The sequence below is a fragment of the Bubalus kerabau genome, chromosome 17 (assembly GCF_029407905.1).
Source record: "Bubalus kerabau isolate K-KA32 ecotype Philippines breed swamp buffalo chromosome 17, PCC_UOA_SB_1v2, whole genome shotgun sequence".
Classification (NCBI taxonomy): Eukaryota; Metazoa; Chordata; class Mammalia; order Artiodactyla; family Bovidae; genus Bubalus; species Bubalus kerabau.
This window is the reverse complement of record NC_073640.1, coordinates 58559951-58584674: the sequence shown is the minus strand read 5'-3', so window position 1 is coordinate 58584674 and position 24724 is coordinate 58559951. Positions and strand designations below refer to the sequence as shown.

Genomic DNA, 24724 nt, shown 5'->3' with positions numbered 1-24724 from the left:
ATTTTTTATTTATTTGGCTGCATTGGGTCTTAGTTGTGGCATGTGGGATCTAGTTCCCTGAAAAGGGATCGAACCCAGGCCCCCTGCATGGCAAGTGCGGAGTCTCAGCCACTGGACCACCAGGGAAGACCCTCTCCACATCTTTGTCAACTCTTGTTATTGTCTTAAAGTGAGCTGCTCCTCTCTGCCTCCACTGCCAGCAGCCATCTCTCACCTGGACTTTGAAGTTACGTCCTCCCTGTGTTCCAGGTTCCACCGTCAGTCTCTCCCCACACCACAGCCAGAGAAAGCCTGTCAACACCAGGGTCAAAGCCTGTCCCTCCCCTGCTAAGAGCTCTTGCACTGGTGTTTGTTGACTGATAAATCCAAACTGCTCACCGGGCTTGGCCCCTGTAGCCAGGCCCTGCTCAGTCTCTCTCTCTCCAGTTTACTCATTGCTCACGCCCCCATTTCCTGCTCATTCAGATCTAGCCACATCAACCTCCTATGCACTTCTTGATGCCCCAAGGGCCGCCCCACCTCACCACCCCCAGCACTCTTCTCTCTGTCCTAGTACTCTCTGCACTGCTCTCCTCCAGCCTCTTTCCTTCCCCTCGCAGATCTGGGCTTTACTGTGACCTTTCCAAAAAGGCCTCCTCAGACTCCTCCGCCAACCTAACAACTCCTCTCTCCCAGGCTCTTCCTTATCGCATTTAGCACTGTTATAAGTTGCGTGACTATTTGTCAGACAGTTTGCCCAATGGCCACCTCCACCTTAGGAAAAGTCCCATGAGGGTGGTTGAGCATCAGTGCCTGGCCTGCTACGTTGGTGTTGCTTAGTTGCTAAGTCATGTCCGACTCTTTGTGGCCCCACAGACTGGAGCCCGCCAGGCTCCTCTCTCCATGGGATTTTCCAGGCAAGAATACTGGACTGGGTTGCCATTTCCTTCTCCAGTCCCTCCCCGACCCAGGGACTGAACTCACGTCTCCTGCATTGGCAGGCAGACTCTTTACCCACTGGGCCATCTGGGAATCCCCCTTGTTTCTTTTACTGTGACCCATAATGGTGGTGGGGGGGAGGAATCTATATCTATACCTATAGCCTCCTGTCAGAAAATAAAAGTTTCATACATGGGTATTTCCCCTGCATGTTCTAGATTATTCTATTTATTTTTTTCAAAAAATTGGCCTCAGCCAGAAAGCTTGATGTCAGCCCTTGGTAATGGCTCCCTGTTCATAGTTTGAAAATCTCTAGAAGACCTTCTATAAGCCCCTCTGACACACATCCACCCACCCCCCATCAAAGGCAGGAAATGGGTTTGACTGGTTACATGTTGCACCCGCAAATTCTGGCATAGGTCCTGGCTGAGCACAGTGGGTTTAATGAACGTTGAGTGAATAAATGAACTGAGAGCAAGCCAGGGCCAGAGTTAGGACTGCAATCCTGCCTGTACCGCTCCCTAGGACTCAAGAATTCTGACCATCTCGTTTGCAAAGATCCAGGCAGCGTAGCCCCAGCTCCTACTACTTCACCCACCCTCTGCTTCTTCTGGCGTTGGAGGTTGCGAGGAGGGAGAAGACATTAACCTGAGCCTCCCTTCTGGAGGAACCAGAACTCCATTTCCCGTAAGCCTCAGGGATGGGACTACATTTCCCATAAACCTCTGCTCCCGCAAGAGTCTATGCCCTTCAGCCACAGGGGCAGATAATTGCATCTTTCCTCATACCCCAGCCCCCAATTCCGTACTCTCTATCTGCATATGGTCAGTCCACCCTGAAGTGCTGGTCCCGGCACCCCTCTTTCCCACCCCTCCTGGTGTGATGAACCTGCCTCAGTTTCTCCAATGAGCGCCCCCCTCCAAGAGGGCTCATTGAACCCCTCTCCCTCCCCTTCCCCTGGGGTTGCCAGTCCCTATTGCGCTGGTTGTGTTTGGGACCCGCGGGTCCTGGACACCTGCTGGGGAACGGGGGCAGGGGCGGGCCGTGCTGGGGATGGGGTGTCTGGGCCGCCTCCGCGGTGTGCAGTGAGGCTGCGCCTGCGATGCGCAGCTCCGGCCCAGCCTCAGCGGAGAGGGACGCAACGCAGGGGCTCAGGGACTACAGAGAAGTCCGCGCGCAGGGTGGGCGCCCGTGCTTCCGGTGTGTCTGCAGCTCGGGGTGCTGTGCGGGGGCGGGGGTGGGGGAGTGTGACCCCGAGACGGCGGCGGCCTGGCACGTGATGTGTGCGTCCTTGTCTGTTTTGTCTGTGTCCCTAAGGGACCAAGTTCCAGTCCCCACTCAGCCACTTCCCGGCTGTGTGCCTTGGGGCAGATGTCTGCACCTCGCCTTGTTTCCTCATCTGTACGATGGGAATGATAAAAGAGTGTGTCTCGGAGGGCAGTTGTCAGGATTTAAAAGTAATATGTGTAAAGCGCTGAGAACAATGCCTGGCGCAGTTAATGCTCCTAAGAATAAATAAATTAAATAAACTATGATCATGTATCTTCTGTATGAGGCTAGCACCTCTGGTTGTGTAAAGGTTGCGCAAACTCATAGGAAATGTGGGTATTTGTGATGCGTGTGTCTGTGTGTGTGTGTATGTGTTCTGTATGTGTGTGTGTATTTGTGTATGTAATGTGTGACTACACTGGGGTAATGTGTTTTTGTAACCTTGTGTGAAATTTGTATACATTTGTGATGTGTGTGTCCATGTGTGTTCAGGTATGTGATGTGTCTTTGTGTATCTGTGTGTTCAGTGTGTATGCCTGTGTTGCCTATGTGTGTTTCTGTACGTATAATGTGCGTGGCTGTGTATATGTGTATGTGATATGTGTGTATCAGTGTAATGTATTTGTGTGTATTTTTGTACATGATTTGTGTAGCTTTGTATATTCTTTGTAGTGTACATCTATACCCATGGGTGAGTTGTGCTTGTATATGTGTATCTGTGTGTGTGACTTGTGTCTCTGTATTCATGTGAATGAAATGTGTCTGTGTGAGAGATGTGTGTATCTCTGAGTCTGTGTTGTGTATTTGTGTGTATTCGCATATGTGATATGCATGTCTCTCCTTGTATCTGCTGTGTATCTGTGTATATTTGTGCACGGGATACTTGTGTCTATGTTAGTGTGTATCTTGTGTGTGTCTCCATGGAAGTGATGTCTGTGTCTGTGTGTGTGATGTGTGTGTCTGTGGGTCTTCTTTGTTGCCCATTTGTTTGTGGAATGTCTGTGTTCGTGACTTTGTGCCTTGGTGTGTCACCATGGTGTCTGCGTGGATCTTTGTGGTGTGTGTGTCTATGGAGTTGGGGCTTTACTTTGTCTGTGGCATGCGTGGGTCTTTGTGATGCGCTGACGTTCCTGCGTGGCCGGGTGCATCTGTGCCGGGGGCCGGCCTGCCTGTGCGTGCTTAGTGCAGCCCATCATCCCTGCGTCTTTGTGTGTGACGTGTACGTGTCCCCGTCTGCCGAGCGCTGTCCACCTTTGTATGTGCTGTGCTTGTCTGTGAGTGTCTCTGCGACGTGGGTCAGCCATGTGTGGGCTGCGTGTGCCTGTCTGACATCTGCATCTTGGCGCGGAGCACACGTGTCGGTGCTGGTGGCATGTCACAGCAGCGCCCGGGCCAGGCACGGTGGGCCCTGGGTCCCCCCTACACGAGGGTCCGCTGGTCCCTGTCTGTCCCTCCCCCTCCCCTCCCTCCTGGCAGCCAATGCTACTGGGGAGCCAGTTGCTATGACGACGCTCCATCCTCCCTCCCTCCTCCCTCCTCCCACCCTTCCTCTGACAGGCTCTCTGCTCCCCCAATCCCGGCTGCCCTCGGGGGCGGGGCCCTTATTCTCCCCCCCCCTTCTACCCTCTCCCCCCCCCCACCCCAGCAACCCCGGCTCCCCGGCTCCTCTCCTCTGTCTGTCTCTCCATCCCTTCATCTGTCTGTCCCTTCAGAGAGGGGGAGGGGGGTCCCTGAGCCTGTAAGCAGCCCCTCCCTCCCCCTGTCCTGAGCCTCCTGCCCCTCTCCTGGGCCGGGGGGAGGCCAGGGTCGCGCGGGTCCCCATGGCTGGGGGCTGAGGGCCCGCCCCCCCCTCCTCCCCAGCCGCCACCACCTCCACCTCCCTGCCATCCTCGACAAGATGCCTGCCCCCGGAGCCCTCATCCTCCTCGCGGCCGTCTGCGCCTCCGGCTGCCTGGCGTCCCCGGCCCACCCCGGTGAGTCTGTCGGGCCATCCTGCTGTCCAGTGGCCCCCACCCCCACCCTGGCCTGCCCCGGGGTCTGTCTGCGGGGCTCCGGCTCCGTCACCTGTGTGGCGTCTTCCCGCAGCGAGCCAGGGCCTGGGGAGGCGCAGGAATGGTGCCTCTGTCAGCAGGGCCTGTGGGAGGAAGGCTGGGGGCTGGGTGGGGAGGGGGTCCGTTCGGGCAACATGTGTGTGTGCAGACGCGCGCGCGTGTGTGTGTGCAGGTGTGTGCAGGAAGCCGGGGAAGGTCAGGGCCTCTGGGAGAATTGGGGACAGAGAGGAGGAATACTATTTCTAAAGGGGACACAGCCTTGGAGGCTGTCTCCGGCTTTGGGGGAGTCCCAAGGCTTGCGGAGCTCCCGACTCGGGACCTGGGGCTGGGGACCGAGGACATGTGTGTGCTCCAAGCGTCCCTAAAAGTGACAGGCCTCAACCCCCGTAACTAGGATCCAGCATGGGGCGAGCACCTTCTCCCAGCCTGCAGCTGGGGGCTCATCCTCTTCTTCAAATAGGGGGTAGGAAGGCTGTCGTGGGAGCGTATTTTAAATTCTGAGCACTCCAGGCTCCACTGTTACTCCTCCTTCCCTCAGTCCTCACTGAAATTCATCCAAGCCTGAGGGTGAGGTGATGGGGTGGGGGTGGGGGGGGTCCCAGCTTGGGGCGAGAGGAGGGACCCCACCCCCAACCCAACCACTTGAGAAGGCCCCAAACTACAACTCCCACAATGCCCCGAGCCATCCGGCTCCTCTGCCAAGGGGCCCCTGGGTGCAGAGCATCATGGGAGCTGTAGTCAAGACTAACTGGCCAGGGAGGGGCAAGGAATCCGGGATCCAGGGGCGTGAAGACGCGAGCCCAGCCTAGCCCTGTCCCCACAGACGGATTCGCCCTGGGCCGGGCGCCTCTGGCTCCTCCTTATGCCGTGGTCCTCATCTCCTGCTCTGGCCTGCTGGCCTTCATCTTCCTCCTCCTCACCTGTCTGTGCTGCAAACGGGGCGATGTCGGCTTCAAGGTGAGGTGCATGAGGGAAGTTAAGGTGGGGAGGAACACTTCAGCAAGGCCTTTCCTCCGCTAACCCCCCACCCCCACAACCGGGGGAGCCGGGCAGTGAGTCTGAGAGCCCTTCAGGCCTGAAGTTACAGCAAGATCCAACTCCTGATGGGAATTGGGCTGGGATTGGAGGACATTTGGCAGAAAGGTGGGGATAATATTGATTAGAAGGACCATGATGTGTCTCACTGCTGTGTTCTCCCACCTCTCACCCCTCCTGGCCCCAGGAGTTTGAGAACCCTGAAGGGGAGGATTGCTCCGGGGAGTACACCCCTCCCGCCGAGGAGACTTCCTCCTCACAGTCACTGCCTGATGTCTACATTCTCCCCCTGGCTGAGGTCTCGCTGCCAATGCCTGCCCCGCAGCCATCACACTCAGGTATGGCCCTGCACCTTGACTGGAATCCCGTGGCCCCCCAATTCAGGGTGGGAGGAGCTGACAGCCCTCCCTCAGAGAATCAAAGGGAAAGGCAGAGGTGGGAGCCTTGGAATCTTGGAAGCAGTGTGAAGCAACTCCAAGATCATCTTGGTGGAAGCCGTTGCTTAACCCCAAACCAGATTTGGAGATTCTTGCAGAGCAATCCATGATGAGGTCAGCCTAGATCTTAATGCCAGAGGCAGAGCCAATGGCAGGCTGAAGTTAAGTCATAGGATCTTGGGACACCAAAGGGAAGAACGGATTGGACACTAGAAACTTGTGGGCAGCCAATGAGGAGACTGAAATCTCTTCATGGAATGTTGGGGCAGCCAATGAAAAGAGATTTGTTGTGTCTGCTTTGACCCCGGTCCCCACTGAGGTAGGGGATGTTGGTGGCACTTGGGAGGGGAGAGAGGCTCAGGTGCCTCCCCTTTTTACTGTCCCCCACGCCAGACATGACCACCCCCCTGGGCCTTAGCCGCCAGCACCTCAGCTACCTACAGGAGATTGGGAGTGGCTGGTTTGGGAAGGTAAGTAAGTGGGGCTGGGGGTGGGAGGTGGGGGCTCTACACAATCCAGGGCGACACTCCTGTTCTGTGTCCATCACCCCTGCTCCCACCACTTCTCATCTGCCCCCTGCCTCCTCCCCCTGCCCCCTCGGCCCACCCATTGCCCTCCCCTCTGTTCACCTCTCACGGGCTCCCACCCACCCCATCCCCCCCATCTGTCGGTCAGCGCCTCCCTCCTCACTCCATTGACCACTCCGCCTCGCCATCCGGCTCTCCACGCGTCCGTCTGTCCATCCTTCCACCCGTCCCTGCGTCCATCGGACTCTGGGCCTGTGAGTCTCCCACCCCACGTCTGGTGGGGATACGAGGGTGGTGGGAGTTGAAAGAAGAGGCTGGAAAGGAGAGGGAAGTTGGGAGCCATCCGGTGGGGTGGAGGGCACTCCCTGGGATGGGGCTGGGGAATCCGTAGGCACTGATTCCTGGGTCCTCCTCGAGCAGGTGATCCTGGGAGAGATTTTCTCCGACTACACCCCGGCCCAGGTGGTGGTGAAGGAACTCCGAGCCAGCGCAGGGCCCCTGGAGCAGCGCAAGTTCATCTCCGAAGCACAGCCGTACAGGTATGGGGACCTCTGGGTAGACATGGAGCCCTGAAGGCCCGAATATCTGAGTCTGTGCTTCATGGCAGTAACGTTTGGGAGCAGGAGGAGTACAGTGTGGGGTCAACTCTGGATTCTAATCCTAGATGTACCTTTTCCTGGCTGTGCCAGTCAATCTAGATCATTTCCCTCCCTGAGCCTCGGGGTCTTCCTCGGGCCAGAGGCAGGGACATGAAGGCAGTGTGATGCAAGCGAAGGAAACAGCGCAAAAGCTGAGCTGGAAATCAGAGTGGAGAAGGCTCCACTCTGAACCTCAGTACCTTCATCTAGAAAGTGAGTCCAGGAAGCCTGAGCAGCCTCATGTAGAGGGCAGCTGAGAGGATACAAAATGGGCCTTTGCCTGGCACAGGGTCTGTGACGGTGGTCCCTTCTTCGGGCCCCTGCCTGTGGGTTAAGAAGGGCAGAATCAGAATCACAGACCAGGGTCCTGAGCGGCTGCACCAAATGGCCACTGTCCCCCCACGCCTGTCCCCACTGGACTGGGAGGTCTGGGAGGACAGGACGCTATCCCTCTACTGCCTGGTCTCCATTCTAAGAGCTTCTAGATCAGGGTTAATTAAACCTCTGCTCATATATGCCCTGTGTGGTATTGCGTGCCCGGGCATGGAGAAGGTGTATATATGGGCACCTCTTAACAGAGGGCTGTAAAAGTGAGCTTTGCCCTGAGATTTTATGAACCTTTTCCTCTGAAAACTCCCGTGGTTTCCTGTGACTCTCAGGACAAAGTCCCAGCTGTCCCTATAGCCCACAAGCCCTGCCCCCTGGCCCTCCCACAGACCAGCCTCAGTGCCGATGTCCTTGCTGTTCCCTCTGTCTGGAATATTGCTCCTGGCTTACCCACCCCCAGTTTCTGATGGTGGGATCCCTTCTCCTCCCTGGGTCTCAGATCAGAAAGGCCTTCCTTTATACACACACACACACTGCCACCTAAGGAGGGCCCTGGGATGCTCCATCATATCAACTGGTATATTTTCTTCATCACACGTATCTTGGTATGTCATTATTTCATCCATGTATCCGTTGACTTGCCTCTCTCTCTCTCAACCCATGCTGGCAAGCACCAGCCCCATACGGCTACTTAAATTCATCTTAAATAAAATGCAGTCAAATTCAAGATGTCTTCCTCAGCTACCCTTGCCACATTTCAAGAGCTCAGGAGCCATATATGGCCAGTGGTTCCCATGTTAGACATCTCAGATCGAGAACATTCCCACCTTCTCAGAAAGTTCAGGTGGAGAATACAGGACTATACTGGCAGCCTGGGGTCCATCTTGTCACCCAGCTACAAGCTGGCCCTCGGTAGACGTTTGCTGGATGAGCCACAGACCTGAGAGCAAATCTCAGCTTGGGCACTGTTACCAGCTGTGTGACCCTGGGCAAGTTACTTTACCTCTCTGAGCCTCCCTTTTCCCCTGGATCCAATGGGAAACATCATCCTGCCTAGCAAAGGTGTTAGGAGGATTTGATAACAGAAGGGGCCAGCCCTGGCTCAGATTAGTAGGTGTGCAGTGGATCCAAGCTTCCTTCTACATCTGCCATCCTAAGTCTCCCCATGATGGGAGCTCCAGTCTTTTTTTTTTTTTTTTTCAAGCCCCAGCATATGCTGGTGCTTTAGGAAAGTTTTATCTCATTAGTTGTCTCCCAGGCAGGAGCAGAAGCCAGTATCCACACGCTGCTCCCCAACCCCTCTCCTGCCAGGCCCCAGTGAAACAAAAACTGTTCTACCCTCCTCGAGCCAGGTTGCAAGGTACAACCTGGGCTGCAAGCCCTGGATTAATCTTTCCACAGACCCTCGGGTCATGTATCAGGGTTAAATCCTTCATTCCACACGATTTTATTGAGTACCTACTAGTCTAGGCACCGGGAACATGGCCACGCACACAAAAGCCCCAAATCCTTGTCTTGTAAAGCTCGCCACCTAGTGGAGGAGACACACAATAAATGAGCCAGTGAAGAAATAAATTTTAACAGGAAAATATCACAGACTGACAAGTGCCTTGAGGAAATAAGGCAGGATGTGATAGAGACGGAGGAGCTCTGGGATGGGAACTGTGGGAAAGGCAGGCTTGACTAGGATGAATCAGTTTCGCAAAGCACTGTGGGAAGCGTGTTCCAGGCAGAGGGAACAGCAGGAACAAAGGCAGTGAGGCAGGAGAAATGCCAGGTCCTCTCTGATCCTATTAGATTTCTTGCCACAACTTTATGAGGGGATTACTATGACCATCCCCATTTTACATTTGAGGGAGAGGCCAAGTGACTTCTGTGAGGTTACACGCCTGGGAAAGGTGGAGACAAGATTCAGAAACCTGCTCCCCCAACCTGACTTAGCCACAGTGAGAGGATCAAGGAAGGGCATCCCCCAGTGTTGAGGGAAGGGCAGTGATATCTCTTGAGGAAAGGATGTTGACACTAAGGGACAAGGAGGATTTTGACGAGAGTGGAGTGTTCCCCACAGAGAGAGGTATACAAGGCTTGAAGCCTAAGCAGGCACCTGTGAGTCTAGGGAGATGTACATGGGGTGAAGAGTGATGCCGGAAAGGCAGGGGGGGGCAGGAAAGACTGAGGAGTGAGCCAGGCTCTGTCCCAGGGCAACCGGGGAGCCATGGAGGGTCGTGAACAGGTGGACATTAGGTCAGGGGTAGACTGAAAGGGAGAGACTGGAGGCAGGGAGGCTGGGAGGAGGCTTGAGCTGGGGCTGTGGGAGGGGAGGGGAAAGAATCAGGGGGTAGGAAGAAAGGCTGAGGGGGTGGTGAGCCAGAAGGAGGGGCAAGGAGGTGCCTGAGGGTCTGTCTTGGAGATTGGGAGACAGTGGGATGGACCTGAGATGGGGATATGTGTTTGCGGGGTGGGGGTGGGGGGAAGGGGGGAAGGGGGGAGTGGGGGAGGGGGGTTAACTCTCAAGTAAGGAAACTGAGACCCAAGAGGTTGAAGCAACAGTTTGGTTTTGCCGGGAGGGTGGGGTGGGACACAGGGCTGGGGTCGGATGGAAGGGGCCGTTTCCTGACCCAGGCAACCCCCACCCCCATGCAGGAGCCTGCAGCACCCCAACGTCCTCCAGTGCCTGGGCGTCTGCGTGGAGACATTGCCCTTTCTGTTGATTATGGAGTTCTGTCAACTGGTGAGGGCCTGGGGAGTCGCGGGGCGGGGGGAGGGGGAGGAGCAGAGTGAGGAGCTGGACCCGGTGGGGGCTCAGGCCATTCGCAATGACGTCATCATAGCGACACCTGTGACAAGAGAGCATTTCTTAGATGAGCCCTCAGTCCCCAGGTGGATGGGCTTCCCTTGTAGCTCAGTCGGTAAAGAATCTGCCTGCAATGCAGGAGACCTGGATTCCTTTCCTGGGTTGGGAAGATCCCCTGGAGAAGGAAATGGCAACCCACTCCAGTATTCTTGCCTGGAGAATCCCATGGTCAGAGGAGCCTGGCAGGACAGAGGAGCCTGGCAGGCTACAGTCCATGGGGTCGCGAGAGTCAACACGACTTAACGACTAAACAGGAAAACCGGGACCCCAGGTGGCACGCCCTGACTAGCACGTGAGGAGCGTGCGTTCTGTTACTAAAGTGTTTCTCAGCAGCAGGGGAAACTGAAGCCCAAATGAGTGCAGCGGCCGCCCCATCCTTGCCTCGGGTTGCCTGGATGTGTCGATGCCTGGGAGGGGGCGGTGGGACTGACCCCTCCCTGCCCTCTCTCCCAGGGGGACCTGAAGCGTTACCTCCGGGCCCAGCGGCCCCCCGAGGGTCTGTCCCCTGAGCTGCCCCCTCGAGATCTGCGGACACTGCAGAGGATGGGCCTGGAGATCGCCCGCGGGCTCGCACATCTCCACTCTCACAACTACGTGCACAGGTGGCAGCCCGGAAGCCACCGGGCAGAATTGGGGCGAGGAAGGAGGGCGAGGGGCTTAAGGAGGGAAGGAAGCTTGAGTTGGGGGCGGGGCACAAAACGGGGGAAAGACTCGGGATGGGGGGGAAGAGGCGGGGTCAGGAGCGGTGGGGCGGAGTCAGGAAAGGGGCGGGGTTACTGCGGGAGGCGGGGTTACTGAAGAGTGGGTGTCGGGGAGGGGGAGGAGTCAAAGTAGGAGAGGAGGAGTGAGAAAATGAAGACGGAGCAGCGCAGGGAAAACTGGGCGCACTCTTTAAGTAGTGGGGCGGGCTTCCCCAAAGCTGCCCGCTTCTTACCTCGCCCCCTCGCCTGCCCCCAGCGACCTGGCCCTGCGCAATTGCCTGCTGACCTCCGACCTCACCGTGCGCATCGGAGACTACGGGCTGGCCCACAGCAACTACAAGGTGGGGGCTGCCCTCCATCAGGGCGGGGAAGGGAGCAAGTTGGGGTGGGAGGGTGCCCCGGCCCACCTGACCGCACCCCGGCCTGCGCCTCCCCCCCCCCCACGCCCCAGGAGGACTATTACCTGACCCCCGAGCGCCTTTGGATCCCGTTGCGCTGGGCAGCGCCCGAGCTCCTTGGCGAGCTGCACGGGACCTTCATGGTGGTGGACCAGAGCCGCGAGAGCAACATCTGGTGAGGGGGGCAGGGGGCACAGAGGGCAAGGAAGGCGGAAGGGTCACAGATTCTACAGATGGAGAAACTGAGGCCCGGGGAGGGGGGCGGCTCCATGGAGGGTCAGGGCGGGGCTCTGACCTCTCTCTTCTCCCTGCAGGTCCCTAGGGGTGACTCTATGGGAGCTGTTTGAGTTTGGGGCTCAGCCCTACCGCCACCTGTCAGACGAAGAGGTCCTGGCCTTCGTCGTCCGGCAGCAGCACGTCAAGCTGGCCCGGCCGAGGCTCAAGCTGCCCTATGCGGACTACTGGTGAGGGCGGGGCCTGACCCCCGACCCCTGACCTTCCACCTCCCAGCCCGGGATGATCCCAGAATTCTCCACTTCATTTCACACTCTCCCCTGCACACCTGCACCACGTGCTCCCAGCCCTAAACTGGAGTGGGGACGTCCCAACCCTTTCTGCCAACATCTGCTTGCTATATGGAGGAAGGGAAACTGAAGCATGGAGTAACACAGCTGGTCTCCAAATCTAGTTCCTCTGACCCTAGAAGACCTCTGCTGCTTTCCTGTCTCTGATTCCAAAACTTGTAACCCAACCAGAAAGCCGCCTTAACTGTCACTTAACTATCATTTCCCTACTGTGCCTTGCTGTCCTCTCTTCTAGGTCTCTGTCCCTCTCTCTCTGGTTTGTGTCTCCCACCTTGGTCTTTTTTTTTTTTTTCCCTCTCGTTTGGCTGCAGTGCAGGGCATGTGGGATCTTGGTTCTCTGACCAGGGATCGAACCTGTGCCCTCTGTAGTGGAAGCACAGAATCTTAACCAGTGTACCACCAGGGAATTCCCCTCTCTTGGTCTTGACTCTCATCTCCCTGGGTGTCTGCACACCTGGTCTCTGCCTCCCCTGGGGACCCACCCCCCCACCCCCAGCTGGGACTCTGCTTTGCTCACTCTTGCCTCCTCCCTCTCCCCCAGGTATGACATCCTGCAGTCCTGCTGGCGGCCCCCTGCCCAACGCCCCTCAGCCTCTGATCTCCAGCTGCAGCTCACTTACTTGCTCTCTGAGCGGCCCCCGAGGCCCCCGCCGCCGCCACCCCCACCCCGAGATGGTCCCTTCCCCTGGCCCTGGCCCCCTCAGCACAGCGCCCCCCGCCCAGGGACCCTCTCCTCTCCGTTCCCCCTTTTAGATGGCTTTCCTGGGGCTGACCCTGACGATGTGCTCACGGTCACCGAGAGTAGCGGTGGCCTCAACCTTGAGTGCCTGTGGGAGAAGGCACGGCGGGGGGCCGGTCGGGGCGGGGGGGCACCCACCTGGCAGCCGGCATCTGCGCCCCCGGCCCCCCACGCCAACCCCTCCAACCCTTTCTATGAGGCGCTGTCCACGCCCAGCGTGCTGCCGGTCATCAGTGCCCGCAGCCCCTCCGTGAGCAGCGAATACTACATCCGTCTCGAGGAGCACGGCTCCCCGCCGGAGCCCCTCTTCCCCAATGACTGGGACCCCCTAGACCCAGGAGTGCCTGCCCCCCAGGCCCCCCAGGCTCCCTCCGAGGTCCCTCAGCTGGTATCCGAGACCTGGGCCTCCCCGCTCTTCCCGGCAGCCCGGCCCTTCCCGGCCCAGTCCTCTGCATCCGGCAGTTTCCTCCTGAGTGGCTGGGACCCCGAGGGCCGGGGCGCCGGGGAGACCCTGGCAGGAGACCCTGCCGAGGTGCTGGGGGAGCGGGGGGCCGCCCCGTGGGCCGAAGAGGAAGAGGAGGAGGAGGAGGGCAGCTCCCCGGGGGAAGACAGCAGCAGCCTTGGCGGGGGCCCCAGTCGCCGGGGTCCCCTACCTTGCCCCCTATGCAGCCGCGAGGGGGCCTGCTCCTGCCTGCCCCTGGAGCGGGGGGATGCTGTTGCAGGCTGGGGGGGCCACCCTGCTCTTGGCTGCCCCCATCCCCCAGAGGACGACTCGTCCTTGCGGGCCGAGCGGGGCTCCCTGGCCGACTTGCCCTTGAACCCCCCCGCCTCGGCCCCCCCCGAGTTTCTGGACCCCCTCATGGGGGCGGCGGCGCCCCAGTACCCCGGGCGGGGGCCACCTCCCGCTCCCCCCCCCCCGCCGCCACCTCCCCGGGCCCCCGCGGACCCAGCCGTGTCCCCCGACCCCTCCTCGGCCGTGGCCAGTCCCGGCTCAGGTCTGTCGTCTCCGGGCCCCAAGCCGGGGGACAGCGGCTACGAGACCGAGACCCCTTTTTCCCCCGAGGGAGCTTTCCCCGGCGGGGGGGCAGCAGAGGAGGAAGGGGTCCCTCGGCCACGGGCTCCCCCCGAGCCCCCCGACCCGGGAGCGCCCCGGCCGCCCCCAGACCCGGGTCCCCTCCCGCTCCCGGGGGCCCGGGAGAAGCCAACCTTCGTAGTTCAAGTGAGCACCGAGCAGCTGCTGATGTCCCTGAGGGAGGACGTGACAAGGAACCTCCTGGGAGAGAAGGGGCCCCGGAAGACGGGGAGAGGCCCCGGGAATCGAGAGAGAGCCCTGGGCCCGAGCCCGGACCCCGCAGTCCCGGAAAGCGGGAAGCAAGCCCCAAGCCCGAACGAGGGCCTGAGCCTCCCAGTAAACGGGGTGACAGTGCTGGAGAACGGGGGACCGAGAGCCCTGGGCGCCGACGAGAAGGTGGCAGAGAATGGGGACCCCGGGTCCCCAGAGAGAGAAGAGCAAGTGCTGGCGAATGGGGAGCTGCCACCCCCAAGGAGAGAGGAGACAGTGCTGGAGAATGGGGGCCCAGGGCCCCCAGAGAGAGAAGAGCGAGTGCTGGTGAATGGAGGACTGACATCCCCAAAGATCGAGGAGGGGTCAGAGAATGGGGGCCTGAGACTCCCCAGGAACCCGGAGAGGCTGCCAGAGACTGGGCCTTGGAGAGCCCCAGGGCCCTGGGAGAAGATGCCCGGGAGTGGGGCTCCAGCCCCCACGAACGGGGAGCCAGCCCCAGAGACCTCACTGGAGAGAGCCCCGGCGCCCGGCGCGGTGGCCTTGGCCCTGAACGGCGGGGAGACAGCCCCTGGCCCTGCTGGCCCAGCCCCCAGGAGCGGGGCGCTGGAACCCGGGACCGAGAGGAGAGCCCCCGAGACTGGGGGGGCACCGAGAGCCCCCGGGGCTGGGAGGCTGGACCTCGGGAGTGGGGGCCAAGCCCCAGTGGGCACGGGGATGGCCCCCGGCGGCGGCCCCGGAAGCGGCGTGGACGCAAAGGCCGGATGGGCCGACAGCACGAGGCCACAGCCGCCCCTGCCGCCGCTGGAAGCGCAGCCGAGGAGACTGGAGCCAGCGCCCCTGAGAGTCAGGCCGGAGGCAGCCTCCGAGGGAGAGCCCGGGGCCCCAGACAGCAGGGCCGGCGGAGACACGGCACCCAGCGGAGACGGGGACCCCCCCAAGCCCGAGAGGAAGGGCCCCGAGATGCCACGACTGTTCTTGGACTTGGGACCCCCTCAGGGGAACAGCGAGCAGATCAAAGGTGAGCAGGCTGCCGGGAGCATGGAAGCGCGGTTGGGGGCCAAGGCCCAGCTCTTTCCAAGAGGTAGGGTGCGGTTGAGAAGCTCAGCCTCCCTGGTACCAGGCAGGTCAGCTCGCTAAGCAGTGCAGATCCTGGAGTCATACTACCTGGTCTCAAACCCTGGTTCCGCCCCTCTCTAGCTCTGTGACCTTGGACAAACTCCAGGCCTCAGTTTCCCCATCTGCCAAAAGCAGAAGACAAGGATAGCACCTACCTAAGAGGATGGCAAGAGTTGCATGAGTTAGGACTTCCAAAGCCTTTGACCCAAAGCCTGGCACTCCTAAGCACCAGCCATTACATCACAATTCACATCAACCAGGGATCGCAAACTCAGATGCTGAGTGGGGGAAGGGCAACAGACAATATAAGGGAATGAATGAATGAATGAATGAACAAGAGCTGGGAGACGTGGGGTGGGAGCTGGGGAGGAAATGCAGCCATTTCTAAGCTTCATTCAGGAATGCCCACCCAATATTGCCAAATCTGCTGCTTTCCCCCTTTAAACCAGAGTTCTGGGTGTTTTAATGGTGGAAACTAATTCAAACAAAGCCTCTCTGTGGGCTGGGCTGCCAGTGCATGATCTCTGGCTTAAACTTTCCACCAAGCTGAAGTGTCTCATCAGTGTGCCAGGCCTCCCTGGTGCCGGGCTCTGAGCTGCCCAGGGCTGGGATCCAGGGAGCCTCAGACCCTGCCCTGCCCACCATGGTACTGGTGGCCTGAGAGCCTAGGAGAAACGCCTTGTCTTGAAACTTGAGTTTTGATAGGAACACAGTGGGTGTTTTGTCATAGAGAAGGGACAGTGTAAGAGAAGATAAATGGAAAGTAAAGATAAATGGCCCCTGTTTAGATCTGGACATAGGAGTAGTTAGGACTCCAGGCTTCCACTGCTGAGGGCATAGGTTCAATCCCTGGTTAGGGAACTAAGATTCCTGCATGCCATGTGGTACAGTCAAAAAAAAGAGAGATTAGGGACTGTGGTTCCACTCGAATCACCTGGAGGCCTGATTTCCTTAAATACTGGTATGAAAATTATACTAGTATGACCCGGCCAGTTTCATATTGGCAACCTCATAGCCATACGTGAGGGAAGGGTTATCATCTTTGTTTGCCAGAAGAGCCTGAGATTCAAGAGGGAAAGGTCACGAAGGGGACTGGGCACAGAACCTTCCTTCCTCAAACCCATTGTATTAGAATACTACCCTTTCCTCAAGGTTGTTGTGGAGAGTTTGCAACCAGCTGTGTCAGAAAAGACCCTGGGCCACATGAAAACGACAGAGGATGAGCAACTAAAATGCCTCTGCGGTCCGGGGTGGGGGTGGGGGATTGGTGTTGGGTGAGAAGAGCCTGGGAATAGCCTTAAAAAAAAAAAAAAAAAAAAACAGTGAACTTCTACTCATCCTTCATGAGCCCACTCAAATTCCCCCTTCCCCGGGGAAGCCTTCCTGATTTCTAAAGACTGTTACCTTGTACTTCCTCTGGGTATCCAAGCCCCTGATAGCTCCCTCTACAAAGCCCCACCCCACCCCATCACCTTGAGATGGGTGGTCAGGGAAGGCTTCAATGAAGAGGCAACTTATAAGCAGACATGAAGGAAGTGAACTGGGTGAACATCTGGGAGAAGGATGTTTCAGGTAGAGGACACTGAGATGGGTACTAAGCTGGCATGTTCAGGGAATAACAAAAGGCTGGTGAAGCTGGAATAGAGTGAATGAGGGGTGCAGAGTGACTCAGTCCATATCCACCTTTCTCCTTGCCCTGCCCTCATCCTCTTCTCATTCCCACCATTGCCCTGCACAGGGCCTGGCACACAGTTCACTTATGCAGTAATGGAGGAATGGGTGGCCCTCGTCCATTTACCAGTGAGGAAACAGAGGCTCAGAGAAGTGGATCTGCTTGCCTAGGGACACATAGCAAGAGAGCAGTGTAGGCCTGGGATTTAAAGTGAGGTTTCCTCCTCCAGGGACCTGAAGTCCTCTTCTTCTTAGACTTCCTAAGATTAAGGAGTTGCAGGGCAGGGAAAGGACCTGGAGACAGTTAGACACCCCAATTTTCTGGCCTTGCAGGGCCAAAAAGGGAAAGAAAGTGCCTTGGTCAAGATTGTATAGCAGGGAACATTCATTCATTAATCCCACAAATATTGACTGAGTACTTCTGTGTACTTGGGGCTTGGGAATGCAGCCAGAGTGAGCACGACTCAGTCTCTGTTCTGTGGCAAGGCAAACATTAATCACAGTGCCACAGAATTAGAGTTCTATACTGAGATCAACTGCTTGGAAGGAGAGGTGCTTGGTACTACAGGGTGCAGAGCGGGTAGCCTGGCCTGACCTCCTGGGAGATCCCCGAAGGCTTTAAAAGTCCAGACAAGAGCTGGATGATGCATAGGACTTGAGTTCTATAAGGAATTTCCAGGCAGAGGGAACAGCCTATGCAAAGGCTCAGAGATGGGAGGAATGGGGGATGGCCCATGTGGCTGGATGGAGCTCAAGCCAGAAGGAGGAGGCCAACAGAGCCAGGAGAGGTCAGCAGAGCCTGGGCACTGGGGTCTGATGGTCCTGGGGAGAAGCTGGGGCTTTGTGCTGTTGGGCACTGGGGAACCATGGGGAAGGTTAAGCACTGGATTAGGCGGAGATCGCTCCTCTTCTGCTGGGAGAACCCCAGTGCAACCTTTTGGTTCACAAGGGTGGAAACAGACTGTGCCTGAGATTACCTGAGGACACACAGCTAGGTGGGAGGGCACGCCTCAGTTTCCCCGAGAACTGGAGCTCACCGAGTCTCTCCCCTCGCAGCCAAGCTCTCGCGGCTCTCGCTGGCGCTGCCGCCGCTCACGCTCACGCCATTCCCGGGGCCGGGCCCGCGGCGGCCCCCGTGGGAGGGCGCGGACGCCGGGGCGGCTGGCGGGGAGGCCGGCGGGGCGGGGGCGCCGGGGCCGTCGGAGGAGGACGGGGAGGACGAGGACGAGGAGGAGGACGAGGAGGCGGCGGCAGCGGGCGCGGCGGCGGGGCCGCGGGGCCCCGGGAGAGCACGGGCAGCCCCGGTGCCCGTCGTGGTGAGCAGCGCCGACGCGGACGCGGCCCGCCCGTTGCGGGGACTGCTCAAGTCTCCACGCGGGGCCGACGAACCCGAGGACAGCGAGCTGGAGAGGAAACGCAAGATGGTCTCCTTCCACGGGGACGTGACCGTCTACCTCTTCGACCAGGTGCGCTGCGGCTGCGGGCCTGGGACCCCCCTGGGGTGGTGTCTGCGGAGGGGCGGGGCCTGGATGAAGTCTGAGTCTAGGTTGGGGCGGGGCCTGCAGGGTGAGGGAGGGGCGTGGGAGAAACTGGCCAGGGAATGGGGTGGGACTTGGAGGACCGGATGAGGCCTTGAGTATGAGGGCGGGGCCTGGAGGAAGGCCGCGCCTCAGGTGGGGCGGGGCTTGCAGGCTGAGGGTGGAGGCTGGCTAGGGGGATAGGGCGGGATAGGGCGGGGTCGGGGGGGTAGGGCCCACTCCAGAGCAGAGGCGGGGCCTGGGGTAGGTGTGGGTGCTGGAGGGCTAGGGAGAGGCCTGGAGAAGAGAAGGGACCCGGAAGAAAAGCGTGGTACCTGCTAGCCAGAGGCTAAGGAGAAAGTGGACGGCTTCCCTGGTGGCTCAGTGGTAAAGAATCCGCCTGCCAATGCAGGAGACTCAGATTGTATCTCTGGGCCGGGAAGATCCCTTGGAGAAGGAAATGGCACCCCGCTCCAGTATTCTTGCCTAAGAAATCCCATGGACAGAGGAGCCGGGAGGCGTACAGTCCTTGGGGTCGCAAAAGCGTCGGACCTGACTTAGCAACTACACAACAAAGGAGAAAGTGAGGATTAGGGCACAGTCTGCAAGTGGAGGTGGAACCTAGTGAAGTTCGGGGCGGGGTTTGTCCACCAGCGCTCAAAGGATGTGGAGGCTGAGGGGCGGGCTCAGAATGTAAGGGATCTTATCCACTAGTTGCGGGTCTCGGAGAAGCTGCAGGTAGGGCTTAAGAGAGGCTGCTTGTAGTGTTAAGATGCTAAGTGCAGTGAGTGGGTTCAGGGATGGGACAGAACGAATGAAACGGGAATTGAGGATTGTGTTAAAAGTAACTAGCCTGAGAGGTTACTGCTGAAGAGAAAATGGTGCTTGTGGACTGGGGCGGGGCATACTAAGGTCCTGAGATGAGTGAGAACAGGGTCAAGAGCTGAGGCCTAGGGCACTGAAACAAAGGGGCGAGGCTTAGAGGGCTGGAGCGGGGCCACTTCAGAGGGCGGGTTAGGAGCTCACAGGAGGGTTCGGAGGTGCTCACAATGGGTTAGGGGTTTGGAAGACCATAGGGGCAGGTAGTTCTGCGGCCAGCACTTGGACGCCTGCAGCCGAGATCTAGGACATAGGTAAGGGTCTTGGATCGGGGCAGGACTTACGGAGATAGTCTTGGGTTAGGGGCTTCCGTGGAGGCAGCGCGTTAAGGAGCCCAGAGGCAGTTCCTGCGTTGGACTGTGTAGCTGTGGTCGAGGGAAGAGCCTCAGGCTGGGGTGAGGTTAAAGCTAGCCTGCGGCTTCGAAGGGAGAGTAGGGGATTTTCAGAGAGACAGAATGTGAACTAAGATGCCTGAAGCCCCAGAAATGTCAGCGGGGTTTGTTGCTTGTTGGGATGCAGTGAGTGACAAGTTCGTCCCCCTCCTTGCCTCTCCTAATCTGCCCTCACAGGAGACGCCAACCAACGAGCTGAGTGTCCAGGGCCCCCCCGAGGGGGACACGGACCCGTCCACGCCCCCAGCGCCCCCGACGCCTCCCCACCCCGCCACCCCCGGAGATGGGTTTCCCAGCAACGACAGCGGCTTTGGTGAGGGGCGGGGCGGGGCAGGGTTGGGGGCGGGGTCTATGGCTCCCGCAGTGATGGGCGGGGCCTGCCGAGGGGCGGGGTCGGAGGGCAGAAGCTGATATTGTAGGGCTGAAGGAGTGACTGAGGGGCTGACCGCCTCCTCTCCTCTCCTCACCCACACTAGGAGGCAGTTTCGAGTGGGCGGAGGATTTCCCCCTCCTCCCCCCGCCAGGCCCCCCCCTGTGCTTCTCCCGCTTCTCCGTCTCGCCTGCGCTGGAGACCCCGGGGCCCCCCGCCCGGGCCCCCGACGCCCGGCCCGCAGGTATGGTGCTTCAGATCCTCGGCCCTGCCTCACCTCTGCCAATCTCTCTGTCCCCATTTCTCTGCATTTGCCTGCCTCTCTCCAAGTCTCTTCCTTCCTTCTCTCTCTGACTGTTCACCAGTGAAACCCACCCACCCAACTCTGGAATCGGCTCAGACCAAGACATGTCTATCAGATGGGCTTGGGGAGTCACGCCCTTGTCTGATTGATTCTCAGTTTTCCTTCTGTAAGGATCCCCTCTTAGTCTTGTCCATGGTATTTTTTTTTAATGCGCTGTAAGTGGGATCTTAACTTCTCAACCAGGGATGGAACCTGCACCTCCTGCAGTGGAAGCACAGAGCCTTAACCACTGGATCACCAGGGAAGTCCCAGATTATTTCTTTGTTGTTCTTTTTTCTTTTTTTCCTGCCCATCTTTGGGCTCAGATTCCTGCCTGGTACTTGTGTGATTCTGTTCCCCTCTCTGTTTGAGGGTATGGTTGTCAGAGGCAGACCAGGAGACAGAGGAAACCAGGAGGCTCAAAGCTAGTTAGCAGGAACAAGAGCAGAGAGGCCTTGGCCAGGGATTCCTATAGCGATAATAGCAAGCAGTCACATAGCCTCTAGAGTTTGCTTGCAACATCTTAACCCATTTAATCCTCCCTATGATCCCATAGGATGGATTCTAGTCTCATCCCCATTTTACAGAAGAGACAACTGAGGCTTAAGTAGGGAGGCATGAAGAGCCAGGGTACAAACCTAGCTCTGAGTCCGTGCCTTTTCTAGCAGTCAGCATTTGTCCAGTTCCTTTCTTGAGTTTTACTTATGCCACATTGCTAATCCTCATCCACCTTGGGGGAATGTCCTTGGATGCAGGGCTTGCCCTGGGCCAGGCAGGTGGAGATGTTCCCAGAGGACAGAGCTAAATAGGTGGGAGGGGCAACTGGCTCTTTTCAGGGAGGGCTCCATGCCTGGCTCCCCTGCACTGTGCCTGAGTTCAAGTGTTGGCCCTGCCACTTCTTGGCTGGGTGACCTAGGGGTGAGTCACTTTCTCTTTCTGTACCTCAGTTTCTGCAGAATGAGGAGGATAACAGGATCTAACTCATAAGATTGTTAAAGGGATTAAATGGCTTAATCCTCCCCTTGCACGCAGCAGTGGTCTTTAACTGGTAGCCGTTAGTGCGTTTAATTAAGTAGATGCTTACTGAGCATCAGCTGTGCAGGCACTGGGTGAAGGGGATGGTCTGTGCTGGGCAGGATCAGTGAGCCCCCCTCCATCCCACCCACAGCACTGACCCCAGTCCCACAGTGAATGAATAAGTGCAAAACTCAGAGTCCCTGAGAAAGGAGATGCAAAGAAGAAAGGGCTTTCTGTCCTCGGTGATGGAAGGGCCCTTTAACCAGGGAGTTGAGGGGTTGGTTGTTGTTAACTAGGTGAAGGGGAAGGGGACAGTGTTCTAGCTGATGGAACAGCTTGCCGAGGGCCTGAGGCAGGAGAGAGCTTGGCTGGTTCATAGAACAGAAGGGAAGCGGGTGTGTCTGGGGGGTTACTTGGAGAGTGGGGCAGATAGAAGTGGGTGGGGGAAGGTGAGAGAGAGTAAGGCGGACCTTGTGGGCTTGAGGGTGGTTTGAGGGGTGAGGACTTTGTCCTGGGGGCCCTAGGAAGTCATGGGAGGACTGTGAGCACGGGAGGAGCAGCTTCAGTCCCAGAGGTAGGAAGACTTCTCCCAGGCCTTGTGGAGGCGAAGGGAGGCAGGGAGGCTGGGGAGGAGGCCAGGGCAAGTGTCCAGGAGGGAGAGAAGGCATGCAGAGAGTCAAGGGCAGGAGGAACGGGCTGTGGGCTGACTCTTCACTTGGCAGCATCCTCAGATTTCACCCCCGAATGTCACTTCCTCCGAGAGGTCCTCTCGAAGGCCCCCACGAGAACAGGGTAAGACGGGTTCCAGCTCATGGGGACACCGGCCAAGTGGTGAGTCAGGGCTGAGGCTGGCAGGGCCAGCAGTCCAGGATGACTTCACCTTTATTCACCGGGAGACAAGAGGGAGGGCCGGCCAGGTCATGCAAAACCCCAAATCTCTTTACTCAGTCCTTAGGCATTCCCACTGCAGCTGGGCTGCTGAGCTGGTTTCTAGAGACTATGGGTGGGATGGGGGGCTAGGCAGAGGCCCCTTCTGCCTCAGACCCCTGTGCTCGGCCTAGCTCTGCCCACGTCACACATGTTCCCTGGGTGCTAAGTGATGCTACAAATGCCAGAATTTTCCTACTCCTTTGAAAAAAAATACAAGGGTCATGATCCTCATTTAAAGATAGGGAAACCACAATTTCCCTGGCAGTCCAGTGGTTAGGACTCCATGCTTCCACTGCAGGGGGACCTGGGTTTGATCCCTGGTCAGGGAACTAAGCTCCCAAGAACTAGGCCATGTGGCCTAAAAGTAAGTAAAATAAAAAAGAAGGGGGGAAACTGAGGCTCAGGGACTGGGAGTGAGGGCTATGACTCAGGTGAGAAGTATGAGGTGTAGTGGGAGGGTGTCTGGCATGTATCCCTCGTCAACAGTCTTCACCCCATGGGCCTCAGTTTTCCGGATCTGTCAAATGGGTGAGGGGCTCTCCTTTCGTGAGAGAGGAGTCGTGGTGGGAAACTCTGGCGAGAGGGCACTTTGTGCAGGGCCTCTACTGGACGCTGGGAATGCAGCAGTGACCAAATGCAGTCCCGTCCTCTCAGGTCTTCCGTTCTGCAGGGGCAAGCAGACCGGAAGCTAGCTCTTTGACAATGACTGAGATTATCCCAGAGGAGAGACATGAAGGAACATAACTATATCAGAGACTTCCATGCTGGTTAGGACTCAGCGCTTTTTCTGCTGAGGGTCTGGGTTTGATCGTTGGTTGGGGAACTAAGATCCTGGAAGTCATGCCACATGACAGAAAAAAACAAAACCAACAAAAATCGGGGGTGAGAAACGACTGCTTGACTGAGAATGGCCAGAGAAGGCCCCTGAAGAGGGGGCACGTGGGTGGAGGCCTGAGTTCTACAGGAGGGGCTTAAGGGTGTGCCGGGTAGTGGGAACAGCCAATGCCAAGGCCCTGGGGTAGGACTGTGCTTGGAGGAACAGCAAGGAAGGAGACCAGTGTCACTGGAGCAGATTGAGTTGGGGGAGGGAGTAAATGAAGACAGAAAAGAGACAGAGCAGACAGACCATGGGGGTTTGTGGGCCACAAGGAGAACTTGGGTTTTTCACTCTGATGAGCCAGAAGCCATGAGCCCTTCTGCCCAGTAATCCCAATTTCTCCCTCTTCTTCCTTCATCTTCAGGCCCCGTGGAGAACTGACTCCCCAAAGACCCGACCCCCCTGCACCCCCAGAAGAGGGGCTGAGAGTAGAATCCTCTGTGGACGACGGAGCCACCGCCACCACCACAGACACCGCCTCCGGGGAGGCCCCCGAGACTGGGCCCTCCCCCTCCCCCACCATGTGCCAAACGGGGGGCCCTGGCCCCCCACCCCCTAGCCCCCCGGACGGCTCCCCTGAGCCCCCTGAGCCCCTCGGTGCCAAATGAGGCAGGAAACCCCTTGCCCCTCCCTGGAGAGCCGCCTTTCTTGGAACTGAACTGAACTCTTTTGGGCCTGGAGCCCCTCTGCACAGCGGAGGCCCCTCCTTACCCGCTCCCAGCCCCAGACAGGGGCCGCAGGCTTCGGGGACCTGTACCCCTCCCATCTCGCGTCTCCCCTTCTCCACTCCGGCCTGGCCCCTGGAGGGGTCTCTGGTTCAAACCTTCGCGTGGCATTTTCACATTATTTAAAAAAGACAAAAACAACTTTTTGGAGGAACGTGGGGCATGTGTGTGTTTCAGGAGGCAAAGAGGGAAGGCTGTGTAGGAGATGTGTTCATTCTCACAGCCCCATTTGACAGATGGGAACACTGAGGTCAGGAAGGTAGAAACGCCTGTGTGGCAGTGAGACCCCGGGCTTCCCACTTCTCTGGATCTCAGCTCTGTGTCTGGTGTGGGCATCACTGACTTCTACCACTGTCTCAACTTACAGTTCAGGAGGTGACGAGGAGTCGGTGAGGGTTCGGGAATGGGGCAGAGCCAGGTTTCTGCAAGGTGGCCTGTGATGGTGGCCAGATGTCCCGGGGCCAATGCCGCTGAGGCAGGGGCTCAGAAGCGACCTGCCAGCGCCCACACTGGATCGTGGCCACCTCCCACACACCGCAGAATGGCACTGCCTGTCCCATCTACCTCCCTGCCCACGGTGACTGTGCCTCAGTTTACCTCTTTCTCCGTGTGACCGCCTACCTCCCTGACATTCTCTTGCCTTCACCTTAATCAAAATTCTTCACTGAAATTTTGCTTTGTTCCTTTCCCTTCAGCTCCCCATTCCACCCAGCCCTAGTTTGGTCTTGATTTTCCCATCTCTCCATCTGTGTCTTTTTCTCAGCCTTTCTTCCCATCTGATTTTATTTCTGTCTGAGCTTCTCCCCATCTCTACCTTTTTTCTCCTTGTCTGTGTCTCCCTGTCACCTTCCTGTCTCTGTGATGTCTTTCTGCTATGGCTTTTTGTCTTGACTTTTTCTCAACTTGTCCTTGACTGATTCCATCTTTTCTTTTTCCTTTGACTGGGTTTGTCTTCTTCCTGTCTTTGCATCTAGGATCTCCTTCCACTTCTCCTTCCACTTGTCTGTGCCCTTGCCCCCCTGCCCTGCACCTTGGTACCCGATTCATTTGTCTTTGAGGGATGTAGTTTGGAGGAGGGAGGAGTTGGGGGGGGGGGGTCAGGAGACTCAGCTGGGATGCTGTGT

At 58.0% G+C, this 24724-nt stretch overlaps 1 protein-coding gene and 1 long non-coding RNA gene across 2 annotated transcripts; one reads left to right on the top strand and one right to left on the bottom strand.

Moving 5' to 3' along the window:
* Window positions 1-4084: 4084 nt before the first annotated feature.
* On the top strand, window positions 4085-23750 carry LMTK3 (lemur tyrosine kinase 3). The gene is made up of 15 exons (XM_055551888.1): window positions 4085-4160; window positions 5062-5195; window positions 5461-5611; window positions 6104-6180; window positions 6658-6776; window positions 9846-9933; window positions 10510-10658; window positions 11014-11098; window positions 11209-11330; window positions 11470-11619; window positions 12281-14781; window positions 17607-18016; window positions 19516-19651; window positions 19815-19952; window positions 23240-23750. The coding sequence occupies exons 1-15, from the start codon at window positions 4085-4087 to the stop codon at window positions 23254-23256; spliced, it is 4353 nt and encodes a 1450-aa protein (XP_055407863.1). The 3' UTR covers window positions 23257-23750.
* On the bottom strand, window positions 6866-10730 carry LOC129631104 (uncharacterized). The gene is made up of 3 exons (XR_008703892.1): window positions 10528-10730; window positions 8665-8733; window positions 6866-7199 (listed from the first exon to the last, which is right to left on the bottom strand). It is a non-coding gene; the product is annotated as an uncharacterized LOC129631104 (long non-coding RNA).
* Window positions 23751-24724: the final 974 nt, after the last annotated feature.